This window comes from Adiantum capillus-veneris, chromosome 13, assembly GCF_014529385.1.
Source record: "Adiantum capillus-veneris isolate H3 chromosome 13, ASM1452938v2, whole genome shotgun sequence".
In the NCBI taxonomy this organism is placed as follows: domain Eukaryota; kingdom Viridiplantae; phylum Streptophyta; class Polypodiopsida; order Polypodiales; family Pteridaceae; genus Adiantum; species Adiantum capillus-veneris.
The window spans coordinates 128,619,843-128,640,346 of record NC_140943.1 but is presented as its reverse complement, the minus strand read 5'-3'; the positions used below and the strand labels follow the sequence as shown (position 1 = coordinate 128,640,346).

The 20,504-nt window shown below is 47.4% G+C and overlaps 1 protein-coding gene across 1 annotated transcript in view; it reads left to right on the top strand.

Annotated features, from left to right (window-relative positions):
* LOC147444852 (uncharacterized) overlaps positions 1 to 20,504 on the top strand; it is a 228,254-nt gene that overhangs the window by 80,385 nt on the left and 127,365 nt on the right. Inside the window, exon 3 of the mRNA XM_086527379.1 lies at positions 17,761 to 17,826. Coding sequence (XP_086383505.1) covers positions 17,761 to 17,826 — 66 coding nt within the window. The remainder of the gene's footprint in view (positions 1 to 17,760; positions 17,827 to 20,504) is intronic.

Sequence of the window (20,504 nt, the reverse complement as noted above, 5' to 3'; positions counted from 1 at the left end):
GACACCTTGTAGAAATCCTTCAACCTCATCACCTATACCTCCACATATCACATCACCCATTCCTTCATCAGGTTCCCCATCTTCCCGATCACCTTCTCCAGAAAAGCTCTCACCCATTCCGTCATCATCAGGTTCCCCATCTTCGCGATCACCTTCTCCAGAAAAGCTCTCTCCTATTCTGCTACAGCCTATTGTGCAACAGACTCAGCAAGGAATCATGGAGTCACTAGCTAGTGTTTTGGCCAAAGAGAACATCAAGTTCCCTACCTTCAAAGGGCTTTCTTCAGAAGATGCTGACGACCATGCAAGAAGATTTGTATCTCTCTGTAGGGTACGTGGGCTGAACGTGGGGGTTTAAGTGAGGGTAGGGGCGAGAGGGGGTGTGGGAGAGGGTAGGGGGCGAGAGGGGGTTTAAGTGAGGTAGGGGCGAGCAGCAAGGTTTAGGTAGGGCGAGGGGTTGGGAGACTATGGTCGGTTAATGGCTTAGGAGCGTGAGCAGGTACACAGTGTTAACATGTTAACAGATGCGAAGAGAAGGTACAAAGTGTTAGTAGATACAATGAGAGGATAATTTTTGAGCAGGTACAAAGTTCGAGCAGATACAAAGAGAGGGCAATTTTGACTCCAAGGATATACAAGGAGAGAGCAATTTTGACTCCAGATAAGAAGGGTATTAGTAGATTAAGGTTCCTGCAGCAAAATTGAAATTTTAATGGCACCAAAGGTTTTTGCTGCTATTGGAATCAAGAGGTCTTTGATATTCTTCCCATAGACAGTATTGCATTGGGAGTCTCATCAAATCCTTGACTACACCTTGTTCACTGTAAAAATCGCCATCTAAGCAGAGTCCCCAAGCAGATTCCACTTTTCAAACTGAACAAACCCACTCCGGCGAGAAGCTTGACTGAAAGCTTAACTGGAAGGACCTTAATACTTAATCGCAAATAACACTGAGAATAGAAACAATTAGAGGAGTGACTGAAGTGTAGAAGTTCTCGATAATACCCAATTACCAGGACTTAGTAGAGAAAAGATATCCTGGCGGAAAGGCGAGGACTTAGTGGAGAAAAGATATCTTAGAGGAAAGGCGAAAACATACAGACAGCAGAAACCTAGACAGTAACAGAACATCCATTCTGGTGGAAAGCTAGTGGGGAGGAGAGCAGAACTGAGACAGTAACAGAACATCCGTTCTGATGGAAAGATATTGGGGAGGAGAGAGATGGGACATAGAACCTACAGAGCGGAATAGTTGCAGACCCTTTACTCAGTTTACTCAGAGGAGTGATAGCACTTGATTCTGGAGCCATTTACTAGTGGCAAAGGAACGCCATCCAAAGTGACTAACTGGACAGTGCCCTGTGGCAAAATCTCTTGTACTCTGAAGGGCCCTTGCCAAGCTGGAACCAGCTTCTTTGCTTTTTTCAAACATTTTGCCTGATAGAGCAGCACTAGTGTGCCTTGCGTTATTTTCGGCTTTCTGAGGTGGCGATCATGCCACGCTTTGCGACGAAGTTGCTTCGCTTGCAGAGCATGTGAAGCTAAACGGCGGCTTTCATCCAATAAGGTGAGACGGGATGTAGAAGCAGATTCCATGCCCCAACTTGCACGCAAACTGCCCACCCTAGGGGATCCGGAGTTGAACTCAAATGGAGCTATGGCTTCCAAACCGAAAGCGAGTTGAAAAGGCGTTTGATTTGTTGTTGCTTTGAAAGATGTGCGGTATGCCTAAAGAGTGCCGTGCACAGCCTGAGCCCACGATGCTGGATGGAGATGACATGCTTTCCTCAGTAGGGCGATCAGAACCTTGTTGGTGCTCTCGGCCTGCCCATTGGCTCTAGGGTAATAAGAGCACGACTTGCGATGAAAAATCTTGTAATTGGCGAGCAAATTTGAGATCATGTCATTGACAAAATGACTGCCTCTATCACTGGTGATCTCTAAGGGACATCCAAATCTGCATAAAATATTTTCATATAAAAATTTGGCTACTGTATTGCCAGTGCAATCTACTGTCGCCAGTACCTCTGCCCACTTTGTTGCACGTAGACGTCTAGGTCGAGTCTTACATAGAGCACTGCTTCACCATCCATGCACATCTGAGCCTCGACACCCCATTTGTACCTCTGAGTCCTGGGCTGGAGCTGAGTGTGCTGCCAAGCCAGAGTCTGTACATGGTTCTTTGAGCTAGCCGAGTCCATATGTTCTGGTCTACTGCTGTGTCTTTGTTGTTATCCATTGTTTCTGTGTTTCATTCTGTTTGAGAGTTTCTATTTGTTGAGTGAGATTGTCACGCACATTGCATGAGGGACACCCACACTATAGAGAGCACGGCACATTATCCGCGCTACAACTTTATGTGGTCAGTAGTCTGAGTCTATTATCTTGAGTTCTCGCACAATACGTCTTTACGTCTTCCTGCACAGCTGAGCCTCGACACCCCCATTGTACCATGAGTTCTACGCTAGAGCTGAGTGTGCTGCCACGCCAGAGTTTGTATTGGTTTCTTTGAATTAGTCGATGTTCATATTGTTCAGGTTTCACTACTGAGTCTTGCTATTGTTGTTCTGTTCTTCATTGCTTTCTATGTTTCCATTCTGTGGTGTGAGATCTCACGCACATTGCACTGAGGAGCACCCACTATAGAGAGCACGACAGATTATCTCCCTTATAGTCGTGCTCTCTACTGTGGATGCTCCTCAGTGCAATATTCATGAAATTCTCACTCCAACAACAAGAAAGCACAAAAGAGCTATGAAACAACAACTCAAAGACACAACAACACACTCAGAATTCATGGAACTTGAGTAACTCGTGGACCAAGTACAGAGTCTAGCTGGCAGCACTCTCAACTCCAAGCCTAGGACTCAGAAGTACAATGGGGTTGTCGAGGCTCTAATGTGCAGGGAGAGTGGAGATGTGTGGTGGTAGACTGAACACACGACTCCAGAATTTAGAGTCATAGGACGTCTAAAAGAACTTAGAGTGACTAAAAAAACTGAGCATAACCATAAAGGACAACCAACGGATAACTGAAATATCCCTAACAGTCCAACTACAACCTATCTCCAAACTGTGGCGGGGATGAACTGGCCATGATGTCCTCTAGACCATCACTTCTGCCACGTATCACTGTCTAGACGAGAGTCAACCCAGTGTGAACCCACGACCAACTAAACCTCCCTTTCCCGTGCAAGTGACACTGTAGCCCAGCTACAGGCTGCCTGCTACAAGACCATTCATTGTCTAGGAGATTGATGGTATTGTAGAAATCTGCAATGGAACTATTCTGGGTATGTACACTGGAGAGGGTGAAGATCCTAAGAGGCTGCTATCTATTGGTGCTTTGATGATGGTGGAGGCGGATAGAATGGCGAGTACGCGCATGGAGGCCATACGTATGGTGGAGGGTAGTGGCCATATCCTGGATGAGGGTACACCGGATATGGTGCACCGGCCCCATGAGTGAAGGAGTGTGAGGGGTAGGTGTAGCGGATGGCAGATAGCTGGGAAAACCGCCATAAAGCGAAGCATAATATGACGAGGGTGGTTGGGAGAGTGAGGCTACCGATGGTCCCACAAACTGAGATAAGCCAACGTAGGATGTGGTGACTTTGTAGGCGCGGGCTTCTTTGTGTCCTGTGAACGCAATGAATTATTTATCAATGCCAACTCTTGGATTGCCACTACAAAAACACTAGTAGTACTTGGAGTGATAGTAGTTGGGGATGTAACTGACCGCATGATTGCTATGGAATGCACGTGGTCACAGGAGGTATACACTTGAGCGATTAACGAAGGAAGCTCTTGAAAAGGTGCAATATCATTTGCCTCTTTAAGTTGCGTATGTAAAGTTCTGACCACTTTTTTGAGATCTTGCACCTGTCTATTGAGAATTCTCATGCGATCTTGGGTCTGTGCAATCAACACATCCCTATATATAGATCTTTGAATATGACTGCGAACCTCCCTTTGCATACTGTCATACACCGCACGATGCAAGCCATGAGTACCTTGCAAAGTAAGCGCTGCATCTATAATACTATGAAGTGCTTTTCTATCTACATCGAGAAGTCTATCGGCATCGGCCAAAAAGTTGACACATGGGCCACCTTGCTCGGACTTAGTTGCCTCTACAGTAGAAGGTAGTAGGGGGCATTGCTTGGCAACTGGAATGTGTGTCTGGGTGATTGAAACACTGACAATGGGTGTCGTGAATGTAGAGGTGGAAAGGAAAGTGGACCCCGTAGTAGTTTAAGGAACGGCGGAGACAACGTGGACCTCAGAAACTTTAACCTAAGACTTCTAAAAAGGCAAGGTCGACAATTCTTTGATTGCATCTCAAAGTACTTTTGCCCTTTTGTGTGGATGGTCTTTCCCTTGTGGCTTCTTCGATGTACTTGGCTTAGCATTGTTGTCATCTCTCTGAGTAGAAGCAATAACATTCACTGTCTTTTGCATACTTTGAACCACCCTATACATGATGGGAGCGGCATAGCAATTGAACTTCTTTGCCTTCCCTTTTTACTGTGTTCGAAATCGTTTCTCACTGTCGTGTAGCGCCTTAAAAGAAAGGTGGTGAAAGGGGTAGGGAAGATAGTGGCAAAGACAAAAAAAAGTATCGTACAACACTGTAGACAAGGGGACGATTGCATTGTCGGGTGCACGCAGTAAGAAATAATAATGCAAGATGGAGTAGAGTTGCTCCTTCCTGACAAACTCCACATGTGAGCTCGTCAACAACTTTAGGCAAGCACTAGCAGTGTCCTCAGGGGAAGGGATTGGAGAATGTTTTTGTGGTAGGGAAAGGTACGGGCAACATAGCTCGCTCGACATCCTCCACTGTAAGAGTCGTCCCATTGAGCTTCCAAAAGTGATCAATAGAGCGCACAATTTAGCATTTGAAATATTTCCAGCTAGATCAGCCTGTGCTAGATTGTGGAGACCAAGGTGTACTAGCTGCTGATGGGAGAAAATATCCTTTAGTAATGGGTTTGGTACCTGAAGGTGATAGACTATTAGTAGTGGTACGATAGAGAGGGCACCAGATGTTGAGGCACCTGGAGACTTGTCATCTTTCCCGGTGGGAACCGTTGGTGATTGGGGCGAATCCTCATTGGAGTATTCCTCATCCGACAATTTCTCTAAACTAGGCTCTTAGTCGGACTTGTTCTCAACGCTGCCCCTAGAAGAAGAGTGTGAGGATTCTTGCTCAGATACGAGCTGTTGCTCCTTATTCCGAGTTAGAACCATCTTGTATTTGATGACCACAATTTTTAGTGAATGACTCAGTCACAGAGATTGCAAGCTGTCCCTGAAATGTGTAGATTTCACAAAAGCATACATATTCTGCAGGTCACGAATCTCTGCATCCAGATACATTCAGAGAATCTTCAGATTACTGCACCTTGACCCTAACCCTCACAAGGAGTATATGTGAATTTATGTAGCCCAACGGGCTTAGAGACGCTCTTCTTGCTCACAGTCCTGTATGTGAGGGAGAAAAGACGATAAGGTGGGTGAGGAGATGGATGGGTACGTTCTGCTGATGCTCTGCAAGCCGTGCAACAGGCTGGGCTGGGAGGATTTGCTACTGAGAAGAGGTGACGAACGACCGGTTTTGTGAGAAGATTGAGTTAGTATTTGAAATTTTGCCATGTAGGAATATTAATTTTCGTGAAAGGAGAATGGCGAGTAACCAGGTTGGGCAAAGGGTGACGAACATCGGCGAACGGTGAGAGTTGAGCGAGGGAAGGGCGAAAGGCCAACACCGAGGGCTGCTAAGGGCAAATGATGAGAGATGAAGGGCGAATGACAAGCTGACAGGTGCGGCTAATGGCGAGAGGCCACATAGGAGGATGGTGAAGGGCACAAGTGAAAGGCGAGTTGAGAGGTGGGGTAATTGCGAGAGGCCAGATGAAGGGCGAGCAGCCAAAGGAAAAAGGCTAGTTGAAGGTGGGGCTATATGTTGAAGTTGCTTTGAAAGAAGTGCGATATGCAAGAGGGTGCCGAGGATTGCGTGAGCCCATGAAGCTGGATTAAATGGCATGCTTTCCGTAGGAACGCAATGAGAACCTTGTTAGTGCTCTCTGCTTGCCCATTGGCTCTGGGATAGTGAGCAAAACTTGCGATGAAAGACCTTGTAGTTGGTCAGCAGTGTCAAAATCAGCTAGTTAACAAAGTGACTGTCTCGATCAATGGTGATCTCAAAGGGGTACCCAAACCTGCAAAATAAACTCTCATACAAAAACTTTGTCAGAGTATTGCCAATGCAGTCAGTCATGGTCAATACCTATGTCCACTTGGTAGCAATGAGGAGATACTTTTGATTGCCTAGTTGAGCTGGGGAAGAAATTGGACCAACAAATCTAAATCCCAACCTTCAAAGGATAACCATGCCATTGAAACCTGTAAAGGACGGTTGGACTGCCTACTGGGTTTAGGTGCACAACACTGACAGACATAACAAACCTTCACATGAGCAATTGCATTCTTAAACACATAGGGTCATCATAGCCCACTTTGTAGAACATTCTATGCGGTGATGTGACTAGGATAATGGCCACCAGTTAGACCACTGTGGACATCCTCTAGAATATGCTCGACTTCATGTAGGGCGACACATAGTCTCAAAACACCATCTGGTCTAGACTTGTCTTCATGTCCAGATTTTTCATAGAAGTGGCAATAAACCCAAGGGAGCATTCGTGTGGAGGATGCCCTGGAGAGCGACATGAGCAATACTAGACCATAGCCTTGGACTCTTGCTAAGCACAAAGATCCTCTAGCTCCCTCTTGATTTGATCCAAAGCTTCTTGATGTGGGGACTCCTCTTGTCGAAGAGAGGACCTCTCCTCTTGAAGAGCTTGTTGTAATTTCAATACTTTGAATTCCCTGCGTAAAGGGAACTTTCCATGAGGATTGAGGCGGGCTCTACCTAGTAACCGCCTTGCCCTTTCGATTCAGGTAGCGACCGTGACAAACTTCTCCAGAGTTGCTTCAGTCAGAGAGTCTCTTGTAGCTTCTATTGAGACATCTTGGGGAGAGCCTTCTCCACCCACTTCTTGATTATGAAGTCTCCCGGTTGTTGAAGAAGCTTGGCCACTGAAGACTTTGTTTTTGTAATGAGTTTTTCGAATGTCTCATCATGTTGGAGCACCAAGTTTTCAAACTCATCCAAGACTTTCTCATGAAAGTCACTTGGTGTGAAAGCTTCACAGAATTGTTGCCTCATTGTGGCCCAAGTCGTAAAGTAGGTCTTTGCAAACTGACTGTACCATTTGTCTGCTAAGCTTTCCAAAGTGGACGGAAAGAGAAATGGGTAGGCATCTTCTATGTTTAGGCCTCGACCTCTACAGAGGGATACAAACCTCGTAGCGTGGTTGTCTGCATCCTCAATGGAGAGTGCTTTGAAAGTAGGGAACTTTATGTTCACCTTAGCCAAAATGCTTGTCAGCTCCTCCATTGCGGGCTGCCTAGAAGCCAGTTGTAGCATAATTGGTGGAAAGTGTATTGGGGGAGGTGGTAATGGTGGTGAGGATGGTTGAGGTAGAGGCCAGAGATGGTAGTGGAAGTGGAGCTGGAGGGCCTTTACTTGGTATGAAAGGTTGATGCTTCCTATGGTGGTGCTGCAAAGGGATCCATAGTGGGTTTTGTCGATCTTTAGACTGCCATGTATGTGTCATGTAGTAGCAAGAGACCCACCCAACATCTTGGGCACGAAGACCCTTGAACTCTAAAACCACTGGGCTAGACTCGGCTTGACCAACTAAACACTACTCGACTAGACCAGGTGAGACTAGGGGAGACAAAGGGCAATTGTACTCGACGAACTAGACCAAACCAGTTAGTCTTGCTGACTAGACCAAGGTGAGATACTATGCACCAGGCCAAACGAGGGCGAGGGACTAGGCCGAACCAGTTAGACTAGCACACCAGACCAGGACCAAGGCGAGAGACTAGGCCGAACTAGTTAGATTAGTAAATCAGACCAAGACCAAGACAAGAGACTAGGTGTCACGAGGACGTGGCAACTGTTAACTATGTCACGAGGACGTGGCAAGTGCTAACCTTAGTTGTTGGTTTCTTTCCAATGATTTTTGTTTTATTTTTGAGACCCTCTTTTTGAAGTTGCAAATGGTCGAACATTGTATGGCCAATGTGAACGGTGGTTTCACCCGCAGACGGGAAGTTGGTCGGCACTAGAATTCGTATAGTAAGAGGATGTCTAGGCTCAGTTCAAGATCATGTAGGTCCCCCCCTCACACTTAGCAAGTTGGTGGATACTAGGAAGTGAACTCAATAAAGGCACAAAGCCAAGGTGGGGTCACCAAAGGAAAGTACCCGACAGATGCCACATTGAATTCTTGGATGCGGTCCCAATGGGGATAGATGGTCAAAAGACCAGTGGGAGCCCAACGGAAGCATTTCCTAAAAAATAGGGAATTGCTATTTTGGGCCACAAAATCTGTTCGTGTCATTACCTTCGAAATAACAAGGGGAAGATTTAAGAACTCTACTGCAAAGTCAACTCTGCAACCAGTCGGGAAATTTTTAAGCGGGGAGCTCAAAACGGGAAAATGCTTGTAAATGAGAAAGGTGGCGCGTGTTCTGGTGCAGTTTCCTCATGCAGAAACTTGGGCGCTTGATTTCTTGTTGGGAGGGAGCTCATTTGCAAACTGTCACAGACTAAGAGCTATTGACTGCAAGCTTTCCCTCTCATGTATAATGTGGTGCAAGAAGTCATGTCTTGCACACCTCACACTGCTCTCTCTCTTCCCTACGTGCAGTAATGTGATGCCCCACAAGAGGGCTCTTCATTTGACTCATGTACAGCTGTGTGGTTACATGCGTTTTTGTTGAGGCAAGAGCCTCTCTGAGCAGAAATAGGAGTAGCTAACTGCTACTTCAAAAGCAGGCACTAGAGGGTGCTAACCTCACCGTATAGGTGCATTTTCAGCGGTGGTAATGCGCTGAATTTTGATTGTTTTCAGCCATACGGACGCCAGAACCATTGGGAACAATGCTCCACTATTAGAGGACAGTTCGGGGACTGTTTAGGGCTGAAAACAGGGCAAAAACCAGTAAATACAGTGTGCTTATTTACTGTTTTTGGGCAAAAATCAGAGGGTCTATGTCAATGGAAGTGAGTTCCAGCAGGGGAATTGGTTTCGGGCAAGTTTTGGGATGGTTATGCTGCCAAAATTTTGCCAAAACAGGTGGTATCTAGCTGGATACAGGTAAAGAACTCCCCGGACTCTACTTTGTAATCTACCCTCTTAAAGAATAAAGAAATACCGAAAGGGGCGCCAATTCTGGGGCCTACAGGTTGTCGGCGTCTGCTTGGAGCATTCTAGCATCCGAGCTGTGTGTGTGCTTAAGTGTTAATTCCCGTAGCAGGTTACCTTGGCTAAGTACTCTCTCTTTGTGTGTCTAGAGTAAAGTAAAGAATTTCAGGTGAAAGCCAAAGCCTACCGCCCCACGGGCCGGTTTACCTAGGCCAAACCTGCTAGACCAGATAGACGAACAAAGAGCAAAAACTAGTTAGACCAAGCTGGATGAAGGCCAAGGTGTACGAGACCAGGAAAGAGACTAACCAGTTAGACCTTTAAACAATGCCGCATCGGAGTGAGATTTCAGTTGAGGTCCCATTGGGTGTGCCAAAAATGAGAGCACCTGTAGCAGAGAAAGTGTGTTGTGCTCTCTACTGTGGGTGCTCCTCATTGCAATATGCATGAAGTCCTCACTCCAATAGGAATAAAATACAATAGAGCAATGAAACAACTCAGACACAACAATAGACTCAGAACTCAATGGACTCGACTAACTCATGGACCAATTTCAGATTCTAGCTGGCAGCACTCTCAGCTCCAAGCCTAGGACTCACGGGTACAATGAGGGTGTCAAGGCTCCAATGTGCAGGGAGAGTGTAGATGTGTGGTGCTAGACTGAACACCCAACTATAGACTTCAGAGTCATAGGACGTTTGAAAAACAGACAATGACAAAAAAAAATTGAGCATATGTACCACCATAAAGGGCAGCCAACGGATAACTCAAATATCCCTGACAGTCCAGCTACACCTATCTCCAAACTGTGGCGGGGATGAACTGGTCACAGTGTCCTCTAAACCACCTCTCTTGCCACATGTCACTGTTTTTAGATGAGAGTCCACCCAGTGTGAACCCATGACCAACTGTAACTGCCTTTCCCGTACAAGTAACACTATAGCCCAACTACATTTGGAGCAATTTTGATGCAAGGGTGGCCACGTGCAGCTTAAGAGAGTTGGATTCTACTTAGGTCAAGAAGATTTGCACAAATTTATGAGAAGGAACTCTTAGCAAAGTTACATACTTTGAATTAGTGGAAGAATTACATGCTCGGTGTGGACTTTACACTAAACACGGATCATCTCTTAGGTATTTCCTATTGCAGCCGAAGCTGTCAGAAAAGCAGATGAGATGGGCAAAATATACAGTCTCAGTTTCACTTTCGAATTGTGTATCTAAACGGGCAGGAAGAATTGGTTGTCCAACTAAGTCTTACAGCTGCTGCAACAATATTGGCTAGAAAATGTTATGTACATGTAACATTGAGTACCCATCATATGGATAGTAGGCATTCCTCTGCACATTCAAACATGGTATAACCACTCACCATGTACTGGCTTGTTGCTTGGAAAGATAGGTTCCTGTTCAATCAGTTGTTCATTCTTAGTTCCTACCCACTTACCTAAAACCATCTGCAAGTTTCCACCCATTTAAGTGTTCCATTAAGCATTTATTATCAGGTTCATTCTCTCAGCTCGTGTTTATACATAGTTTTTGTGCACCTTCACATGTATGTGTAGACGACATTTGCCATTTTGAAATTTAAACGTTCTCTCATAATAAATTGCAATATGAGAGTTTGAGATCTCTCTTTGGCCATACTCCACTAAGAGATCTTTCTCCGGAATGGTTACTTAACTTTTTTTTTTTCGAGAAAAAGATCCGTCTATTAGTTAATAAAACTGCCTATAGGGCTACAACCACCTCTACTAGAGAGGGCTACGTCAAGACTCTCCCAATGAAAAAACAGCGTATGTACAATCAGGGCTAAATCAAGAGATGGGAGGAGGGAAAATCCACACAGGTGGATGGTAGTGCCATCTGAGCTCTCCCCGGACCATGGTGAAGAAAGGCCCAGGGTGTGAGAGTTGAAGGAACGCCTCTTTGCACTCCCGCATGCGGTCGGAGCTGCCTTGAAGTCTCTTGAACTGTCCTCTGAGAGTATGAATCAACTCCAGCCAAAAATCTCGAGAGTCTCCGCTGGTGGCACAAGGCAGCCTCGAAGATGCAGAAGCAGCGGGCCTGCCAAATGAACCAGAGTGTCAGGACACAGATGAGCTCCCAACACACCTCTCTCTCACTGCACCACTCCTGTGGGGTAAGCTCTGTAGCAGGCTGGAGTGTGGGTCGACCCCCCTGTATCACTATCATCCTATTGGTGGATTATAGCTCAAATTGTAGTGCAGGGCCTGTGAGAGTGGACCAACCAGCTGCCCCCCAAGTGTACTGTCGTGCTGTTGAGAGAGCTGGCATCAGCCGAAAGACCCGAAGCCAAACCTGCTGTGCCATGGGGAAGTCCCATAGACAATGACGCTGACTCTCCAAAGCATGCTCACAAGTTGTGCATGCTGCTGAAAGGCCACTATGTACTAGCTAGCGCCCCACTGCCGTAGCTCTATGTGCAACTAGCCATTGGAACAAAGTGACTCACCGCGGCTATATGGCGTCCCACAACCTCGCCCAAAAGGCTGACAAGAACTCAAATGTGAGACCCTCCTCCTGCCAATGAGGTGCTGCAAGCAGGACGAGCCTCTCTCCGTGCTACCAGTATGTGAGTCCCAGTCGAACAGTGTACTGAAAGAAAGGGACCCTTGGATGGTCGGCTGAAGAGAAAGGGTTCCTCCAAAACCACTGTCCAGGATACCACTACACTCATGCCAGTGGACAGCTCTCCCAAGCCCAAAGCCTCCAATGGCCTGTCTCAAGAACTGCCGTGTCAGGATCGATGACACAAGTCCTCCCGCATATGCCCACTACTCGGATCCTGTAAAAACAACACTTTGCAACCTGTGGAGCCTCTACTGAGACTCTGTGTAATCAACCCTCGCTATGTATCACGTTGAACATGGAGGGTACAGTCTTTGAGCAGGCTCGAACTGCGATGAGAATCTCTAGTCGCGTGAAGGCCCCGATCCATCTGGGAGCTGCTATCTCTAGAGGTATGAGCCACTCGGCTGGTATTGCCTCTGTGATGTCCTGACACATGCTCTGCACCCCTCTCATGCCCTGCTGATGCTGGATGCTCTATAACTCCTGTGACAAAACCTGAGAACTTAAGCCAGTCACCTAGAGTGCGTGCTGGACCCTCTGCCATGGGACCCCAAAGAGACATGAGGCCTTCTACCAACCAAGTGGCCTCTCTGAGAACTGACCATGGGGTTCCAAACAAGGGGATGTCTCAAGCGCTCCTCCGTGCAAGTGGGTTGGTGCTGGTCCAGGCCTCTCCATAGCTGCTCCCAAGAGCGAAGTAGGCTTACAGAAAAACGATCCTCCAATCTCCTGCTCATACCAACTCTGCGCACCTCTATAAAGATCCATTTGAAGGAAGGTCTCCAAGGGCCTCCTGCCTGAGGCGCTCGAGCTCTAAGCCCTTGAAGCAAAAACTCCTTCCAAGGCTCCTCCCCTGGAAGCAGTCCTCTGATAACAAACTTCCCAAGAATGGCTCTGCTCTGCTGTGTTGGGTCTATGATCCCCAACCCCCCCTGAGAACAAGGTAGAGTGATGACCTACCAGGCTACTTTGGCCTGGGCTATCTGAGTGTCGCACCGTGACCAAAGAAAGTTCCTGATCAGCCTCTCTACCTGGCTGATGCAAGAGTTCGAAAAGATCCAACAAGATGTAATGTACCACATAGTAGCCAACAACACCTGGTTGGCCACTACGACTCTGCCTGCCAAAGAGAGTTGTGCCGAACTCCAATGTAGCAACTTCCTCCTGATGGTTAGGAGGAGGGGAGCAATCTGCTGCTTAGGAGACAAGTTGAGGCCAACCTGAGAGCCCAAGTAGTGAACTGTAGTCCCTGGGGGAATCCATAAAAAACCCTCACCTGACAGCCAATCAGGTGTAGGAGCATTGCCAATCCAGAAAGCAACTATCATCCTCCAGTTGATCAGTGCGCCTGATGCCTAACAAAACGTTGCTACAGACTGCTCACACCTGTGCGTGTTGGCCTCCCGGCCCTCCAAGTACAAAGCTGAGTCGTCTGCAAACTCAGCATCCAGTAGCTCATCGCCCCGAATAGGTGTGAAACCAAGAATCTGCTCATCGCCACAGCATAAAACAGAAAGAGGAAGGGGGCTAGAGGACAACCCTATTTGATCGAGTATGTGAGCATGAAGTGGTCTCTTCTACCTCCTACCAAGAGCACTTGACTGTGTGCACGTCTGTAGAGAGCCGACACACCTCTGATCCAAGCATTTGAGAAACCCATCTTATGTAGAGTGCCCTCCAAGAAGTACCAGTCAACTCAGTCGTGGGCCTTCTCAAAATTGAGAAGAAGTATCACCAAATCCTCACCTCGAAGGCACGTGAGGGCAGACGCTCCCAAAAAGTGAAGACGTTGTCAAGGATACTGCGCTCCTTGACAAAACCTGTCTGAGTCCCATGTATAATTCTCTCTAGAAGTGGCTGAATCCTCAAACTCAGAGCCTTGGCTAGAATTTTGTAGGATGAGTTGAGGATGGTGATGTGTCGCCACTGTCGAATCTCATCCAAGGAGCCACCCTCCTTGGGAATGAGGTAGATCAAGCCCTCACTCATGCTGTCAGGCATCTCTCCTATGTGCAAGATGTACTGAAAAGCATTGCAAAGGTCTGAGCCAAGCAAGTCCCAATACTCGAGGAAAAAACTGGGAGTTAAACCATCCTCATTGGGATAACTACCTCGAGGAAGTGCTCTAAGGGCCGCATGGAGCTCCTCTAACTCCAGAGGCAGCTCAAGCCTCTGGCGTATCTCCTTATTCACAAGACAAGGCATCTGTGCCCAAACCTGCTCTTTGCATGCATCCTGACGCTCTGACTGAAGCTTTGCTGACAACAGGTCACGGTAAAAATCAGTAGCAACTGCACGCTTATTCTCTGGTTCTGAAGGAACGGACTCGTCAGGTTTCCTCAACTGGCTGACACTGGTGTGCACATGATGGGGTCCCACTGCCTCAAAGAACGCCCCGGTCATTGTGTCACCCACCTGAGTCCACTGAGACGCGTGTAGATGAAAAGCAAACTCGTGGCGCCTCTCTTCTATGGTGGCAAGCTCCTGGCGAGCTTCCTGTAGTTGCTCCCCCATCCGAGGACTGTCTGGGTGCTGCTCTTGCATCCTTTGTGAGGAAGCAACGCCCCGTCTCAGAGACGCTGCTCCTTCTCCCTCGTTGCAGCTAGGCGAGTCGTAGACTCTTGAAGAAAGAAACGACTAAGTTGAGCAAGTCCAGAGACCACGCTGTCAGCAAGAGAGTCTTGCTTGTCCAAGCCCTCTGTCCAAAGAGCCACCACTCGCTCTCTGAGCTCTGAGTCCAACAAGACCATCTCAGGGATGCGTATCATCGTGCTCCCCATCCTCTGTCTATCTGTCACAGTGAGGATCAATGGTGCATGGTCCAAGAAAGATGTACCAACCAAAATGCAAACTGACCCACCCAAGTCACATATGTCGTCACTGTCGTAGAAGCGATCTATCTGAGATAGATTCACTCCTCCCATTCTACGGTCCAAGCGAGAGAAGGTCAAGCTGTCTGGGGGCCTCCCAAAGCCAGAGTGCTGCCAAATATCTGAAACCCTCAAAGTCATACATAGCCTCTCCCAAGCTGCCAACTCTGCCCCGTGCACACTAGCATGGCTACCTCCAATCATGTCAGAGGGGTCCTTCAGCATGCTGAAGTCACCCCCAATGCACCATTGCTCTGCACGCGGAAGAGACTCTACAATGTGAGACCAAAACTCTACACGTGCACTTGCCACATCGGGCGCATAGATATTCAGGAAGCCCAAGAGGCAGCCTTGAACTTGCATAGTAATCCACTGAGCCCTGCCAGGCACAATAATACCTCTGCCCACAATGGCCTGCTGCCAAGAGTCCGCAATAGTCATACATACCCCTCCTTGAATAACACCATGTCGAAATGCAGCTTACCAAAATGTCTCATATTGCCCATGCAAAAGCTGACCACATCGTCTAATGCGGCTCTCTCAAAGATGATGTTCGTGCAACATAAGAAGATCAATCTCTCCGCCCACAAGACATGGCTGAAGCTCCTGATGCAATCGACCCACTAATGCTGAAACTGGGGCCCACCATCTAATCCCTGCACGTTCCATGAGAAAAAAATCCTCATGGAGAATGAGAAAGAACGGATGCTGCAGCAGCAACTAACTGCGCTATCTTCGAGGCTGGTTTGGATGGGGAATAATCCGCATCCGAGCGTCCCTGAGATAGGCGTGACTGTAGAGAATGTCTAGCCGAGGTGGAAGAAGAGCGTGCCGTGCGTAGGGCAACCTCCTTTGTCCAGGAGTCCTCATGTATGCATACATAGCATGGTGGGCTCTGCATGTCAATAAAGAAGTGTGCCACAATGTGTCTACATCCTACCGAGTCTGGAGGTGTCACTGAGAACTTCGCCAACGGCCTCAAAGGTCTATACCAGGTCTGTAACCCCCTGATCTCCCATGTGGTGAGAGAACTCGAGGGCCTGTGCCTGCAACCACTCCATCACTGAGTCTAGAGTCTACTTAGACCGATCTGTGCCACATAAGGGAAAAGAGAAGCCAACCGCTGAGTCGAGGGCCTCTATCCCTCTAGCTGCAAGGAACAATACATGAACTCTGAAACAAGCTGCCTCAAAGTCTGGTGAAGGGTCGCCGAGAAACTGCGTGAAGTCGTAGGCAAAGAAATCCCACCTGCAACGAATGTCGAAACTCGTTAGTCCACGAGGAACTGTTGCAAAGGGAGATGTCTGCACCAAAAAAGGGGTACGCAAGAAGGACTGTCCCTCTCTCGGCAAGCGACTCGTGACAAAAGCGCTGCCAAGAGATTCCTAGTAGCCGAGGAAGGTCCTACCCCATGGGTCGGTTGTGGGGTAGGACCGGAAGGAGATGTGTAAGCAAGGGGGCTAGTGGGGGATGGAGGAATGGGGGGGCGGGGAGTGGCGGAAGGAAACGGGGAGGCGGGGAGGAGAAAGGAGGCTGGGGGAAAGGGCGGAGGAGAACTCGGGGGGAGGAGGGGTTGTTTAAGGTAAGGCTGAGGTGGAGGGTGGAGTTGGGACCTCATCCAGATGAAGAGGGTCGAAACGGTTCCCACAGACTGCTGCTGGCCTGGAGCTTGGCGACCACCCGGAGAGCCAGGCTGTTGTGGTGGTCCCTGTCGATGCTGACCATGAACCTCTTGCCAACCTTCCTCTGCCTAAGCACCAGGCTCGGAGGGTGAGTCTGCCTGAGGGCTCTGTGACTTTGTCTACTGCTGCTGGCCAGCTCTAGGAGGCTGGGACTCTAACTGAGGAGGCCCATCTGTCGTCGACAAATGAAACACTGATTCGTAAGGCCTGAATACTCCACGCTTTGGCGGAGCCAATCACCACTCACCCGAGGTAGTAGAATGACCTTCGGGAGGGTGTGGGTGTCCCGAACCAGGACACCCACACCAGCTGCCTTGGCAGCTAGAAAGGCTGCCATGCGAGGTGTCTCCAGGACGGTCCGAATCTCCGAGCCAATCTTGGACATGAGCGGACGGTACTCTCGCCTGAGGCCGGGGAAGCAGACCAAGATTGGAAGGTCTGCCTCCTCGACAAGAACATCGTAGCTAGATCGAGACCGTGGCGCCATGGTCGAAAATGAGCTCGAACAACTCGGATGGCCAGTGGGCTCATCGTAATTACCTTGGACGCCATCGCGGGAGTCTCAAACTCTATCTGGTAGTAGCCACATCCGAGAAGGTGAACATCGAGGATCTTGCCCACCTCTCCGAGAAGGCGGGCCTGGAGGTGATCACGCACCTCCCCTCTGCTGGGTTTGGTGCCAAGAATCTTGCAGATAGCAGAGGTGGCCTGGAGGCGCGCCACCTCTGCCTCTAAGCTCGCTTGCTCTATCGTCGAAAGAGAAAATTGGATGGTGGGTTCTGCGGGGTTGGGCGAGGGGGCTTCAGTGGAGTCCCCTTTGTGGAGGAGCAGAATCTTCCATCTGTGTCTGCTGCTGTGAAGACGGGCGAAGGTCGAATGAGAGCGTCAAAGAAGAAGCTAAATGAGGCGAAGGAAAAGTTGCTGCCGCTGGGAAACAACACCAAGGCCAAGCTCAGGTGAGCAAAGCAGAGAGCGACTTAAAAAAAAGGAGGGGGGGGAGGGGAGGCGGGCGTGCAGGCTGGGAGCAGTGCGAGGGAAAGCTGGGCAGATGGCGATGGCGAGGGCGTACAAACAGCAGCAGCGAGCAGCCTTTCGATTTGGTGCGATTCTTCCTTTTTCGAGCACAACCAGAGCCACAATGGTTACTTAACTTCAACTTTTTTGTCACCTTTATTAACAATTGCACTTGCACATGTATGCTTATTGCTTACATATGCAGCCATACACCTGTTAAGCATAATGATACCCACAACCACCACAATATTGTATTACAGTTTCAGAAATCTAAATGAATAACTTACTAATTGCTTTCTTCTTGTCTTTTAGTGGCACAGTTTGCACAACGGTGAGACATGTAGCTACAAAAAATGCTTAAAAGTTGCTTTTGGATGTGTAAGTTTTTTTCACTATGTATTGAGAAAAAAAATCTACTACTTGCTTGTGTTAAAATCTTCTTGAAGCTATTATGTGATGCTAAATGTGCAAACAATCTATCAATGTTGTTGGTTTCATAGCATAAAATATTGTTTTCTTCAAAAGACAACGTGGATGTGTCTTGGGCAAATTTTTTTTAATGGTTTCTATTTGAGGTTGAGGCTTCAGTCTTGGATCAAAGAAGAAGATTTTGATAACTGGTACTCCTTCGTTCACACTTGTGACGGGCGAGTCGGCCTTGTCTGACAGATCTAGACGATGTAAATTTCAGTCTCCAGCCACTTGCCTAAAGGACCCAACTATGAGTTGTGTTGTACAATGCTGCAACCTCCCAAACCAAGGACTCAAAAGAAACCACCCTCAGTGTTTACCCTTCAAGACAGATTTAGATCCACACTGTTGCAATCTTTCCCAAAGTCAAAAAGCACCACCACCAAGTTTTTCCACGCAGATGAGCTAGAGCTTTGTGAAAAGGAAGAGATTTTTCAAGTACACTTGTTCCTTCACAAATCCAGTCCATATAGTATGTATCAAATCCCCAAGGATGTGACTTGACCCTCTGGATCAGATCACTAACCTATACCATCAAAGCCTTGCCTTCCTTGCAGATAAGATAGATCAGTCCCTTTGCCAAGTTTTGAGGCACAACACCCAAATCCATTAGATGCTGAAAACCTTGCTGAGAACATCCCAATATCAAACAAAGAAGGATAGAGTGACACCATCCTTCCCACGACATTGAGACCTGAGAGGGTCCGCAAAGTGTGAAACAACTCAACTTTTAAATGGGCCTCTCCTGGCTAGCATGTTGTCTGTCACTCTGTTTTCTGGGAGCCCATACAACAAGGTCCCCACAATCTTTGTAGGCTCCACTGTCGCTATGCCATCCTGTTGTCTAAGTTGGTTCCGGGTCGAGAGCAACGGGATCTCCTGTCTGGCCTAGCTGAGCTGGCCTGAATCCAAGAGCTCACTGGCTATCACTCTTGCATCTGCTGTAGAGAAGCAAGGTCATGCTGCAGATGTAAGAATCTGCTCCAAGGATTTCTCTCTCCAAGGTATCTGGATACACAAGTGCATATGGGCCGGGATGGGCTAATGGTCAGATATGCATCTCCTTACATCAGTCAGAGATATAGACAAGCACAGTCAAGTGCCAGTTTGAGCAGCTTATTTGCCAAATTTACAGAGACCAAGGAGCATTCCATATGCTACTACACATACTATGAGTTGGTTACAAATTTTGAGGAACATTCAACTCAACAACCTGATTTTGCTATTTTTTAATGTGTCCAAAAGGTTTAAGTTTTAATGCCTTTCCTAGTTGGATTTAGATCTCTCCTCAGAGTTATGGATTATCCAGATAGAAGATGTCAAGGTTTATTATTTCTAAAGATTTGTTGACTCATAGATACACTTTTCATGAGCAGAGCGCCAATGTAGAGAGAACAAGCACAGAGGCATGTGAAAGAATTCTTTTCCTTGCATTAATATAGTTGTGCCTGCATAAAGTACTATTTAACAAGGTACAATGACTTATGGTGTTTGAAATGACCAAGGCTTGTAGGGAGACCACTAGGATTCAGGCCATCACTGCCTGGGTTTGTGCTTGATAAGGTCACTTTTTTGGGATGGAATTCATGAATTCTACACTGGGAAGGCCCGTGCTGCATTTCATTGGTGGATGATCCTATTCTCCGTAGATTAGCATTACCTACCCCAGTCCCTACTCACTCAAAGTTTGCATTGCCTATCTCACTCCATGCCCACCCTACTATACCTCCTCATTACCTCATTTCGAATCCACTTACCTTTCCTTGTATTGCATCCATTCACTGCCTCATTCACATGTTCCCATTGAGCAGGGTTTTCTTAGCTACTTTGTTTCCATAAAGTTCTATATTTCATATGATTATTACAACTTTTAGTCCCATAGGTCATTGTGGTCCTTTGCAGACAAGTGTAATTGGCTTGGTATTGACAAGGCGGTAATCTCACAACAACACATGAGCAAAACAGAAACTTTTAGTTCTATATTTAATATGATTGTTGCAACTTTTAGTCCCATAGCTCATTGTGGTCCTTTGCAAACAAGAGTAATTGGCTTGGTGCTAACACGGTGGTAATCTCTCAACAACACACGAACAAAAGAGAAGCTTTAACACCTTGAATTTCAAAACTCAAAAGTCCTCGAGACATGAAGTGGTGGGAGTTCCGCTTCTAGATGCACCGGCCCCAAAGTCTGGTGCCCCTTCCACCACTTCTTTTATATTGATAAGGTGGGGAAGGTGAAGAAGAATCCTACTTGGTACCTCTTGTGATGGCGACGGAGAAGAAAGGTAGAGTGAAGCAGGAATAGCCCACAAAACTGGTTCAGAAGGAGATGGCGTGGAGAGGAGAGAATTCGAGAGAGAGAGAGAGTTCGTACGATTTGGGAAAAGGCCCACTTGTAGTGAGTTTGGGGCTATCTCTTTATTATATGAGTAAGTGACCTAAAGGTCCAAGGGCCATTCACATTTGGGCCCTTGGACTCGAGGCTTAAAATGAACATTATTCCCTAACAACCTCCCACCTAAAGGCAATGTGCCTTGGGAGATAAAAGAATCAACTAACTATGGTACACTAGCTGACTATACACT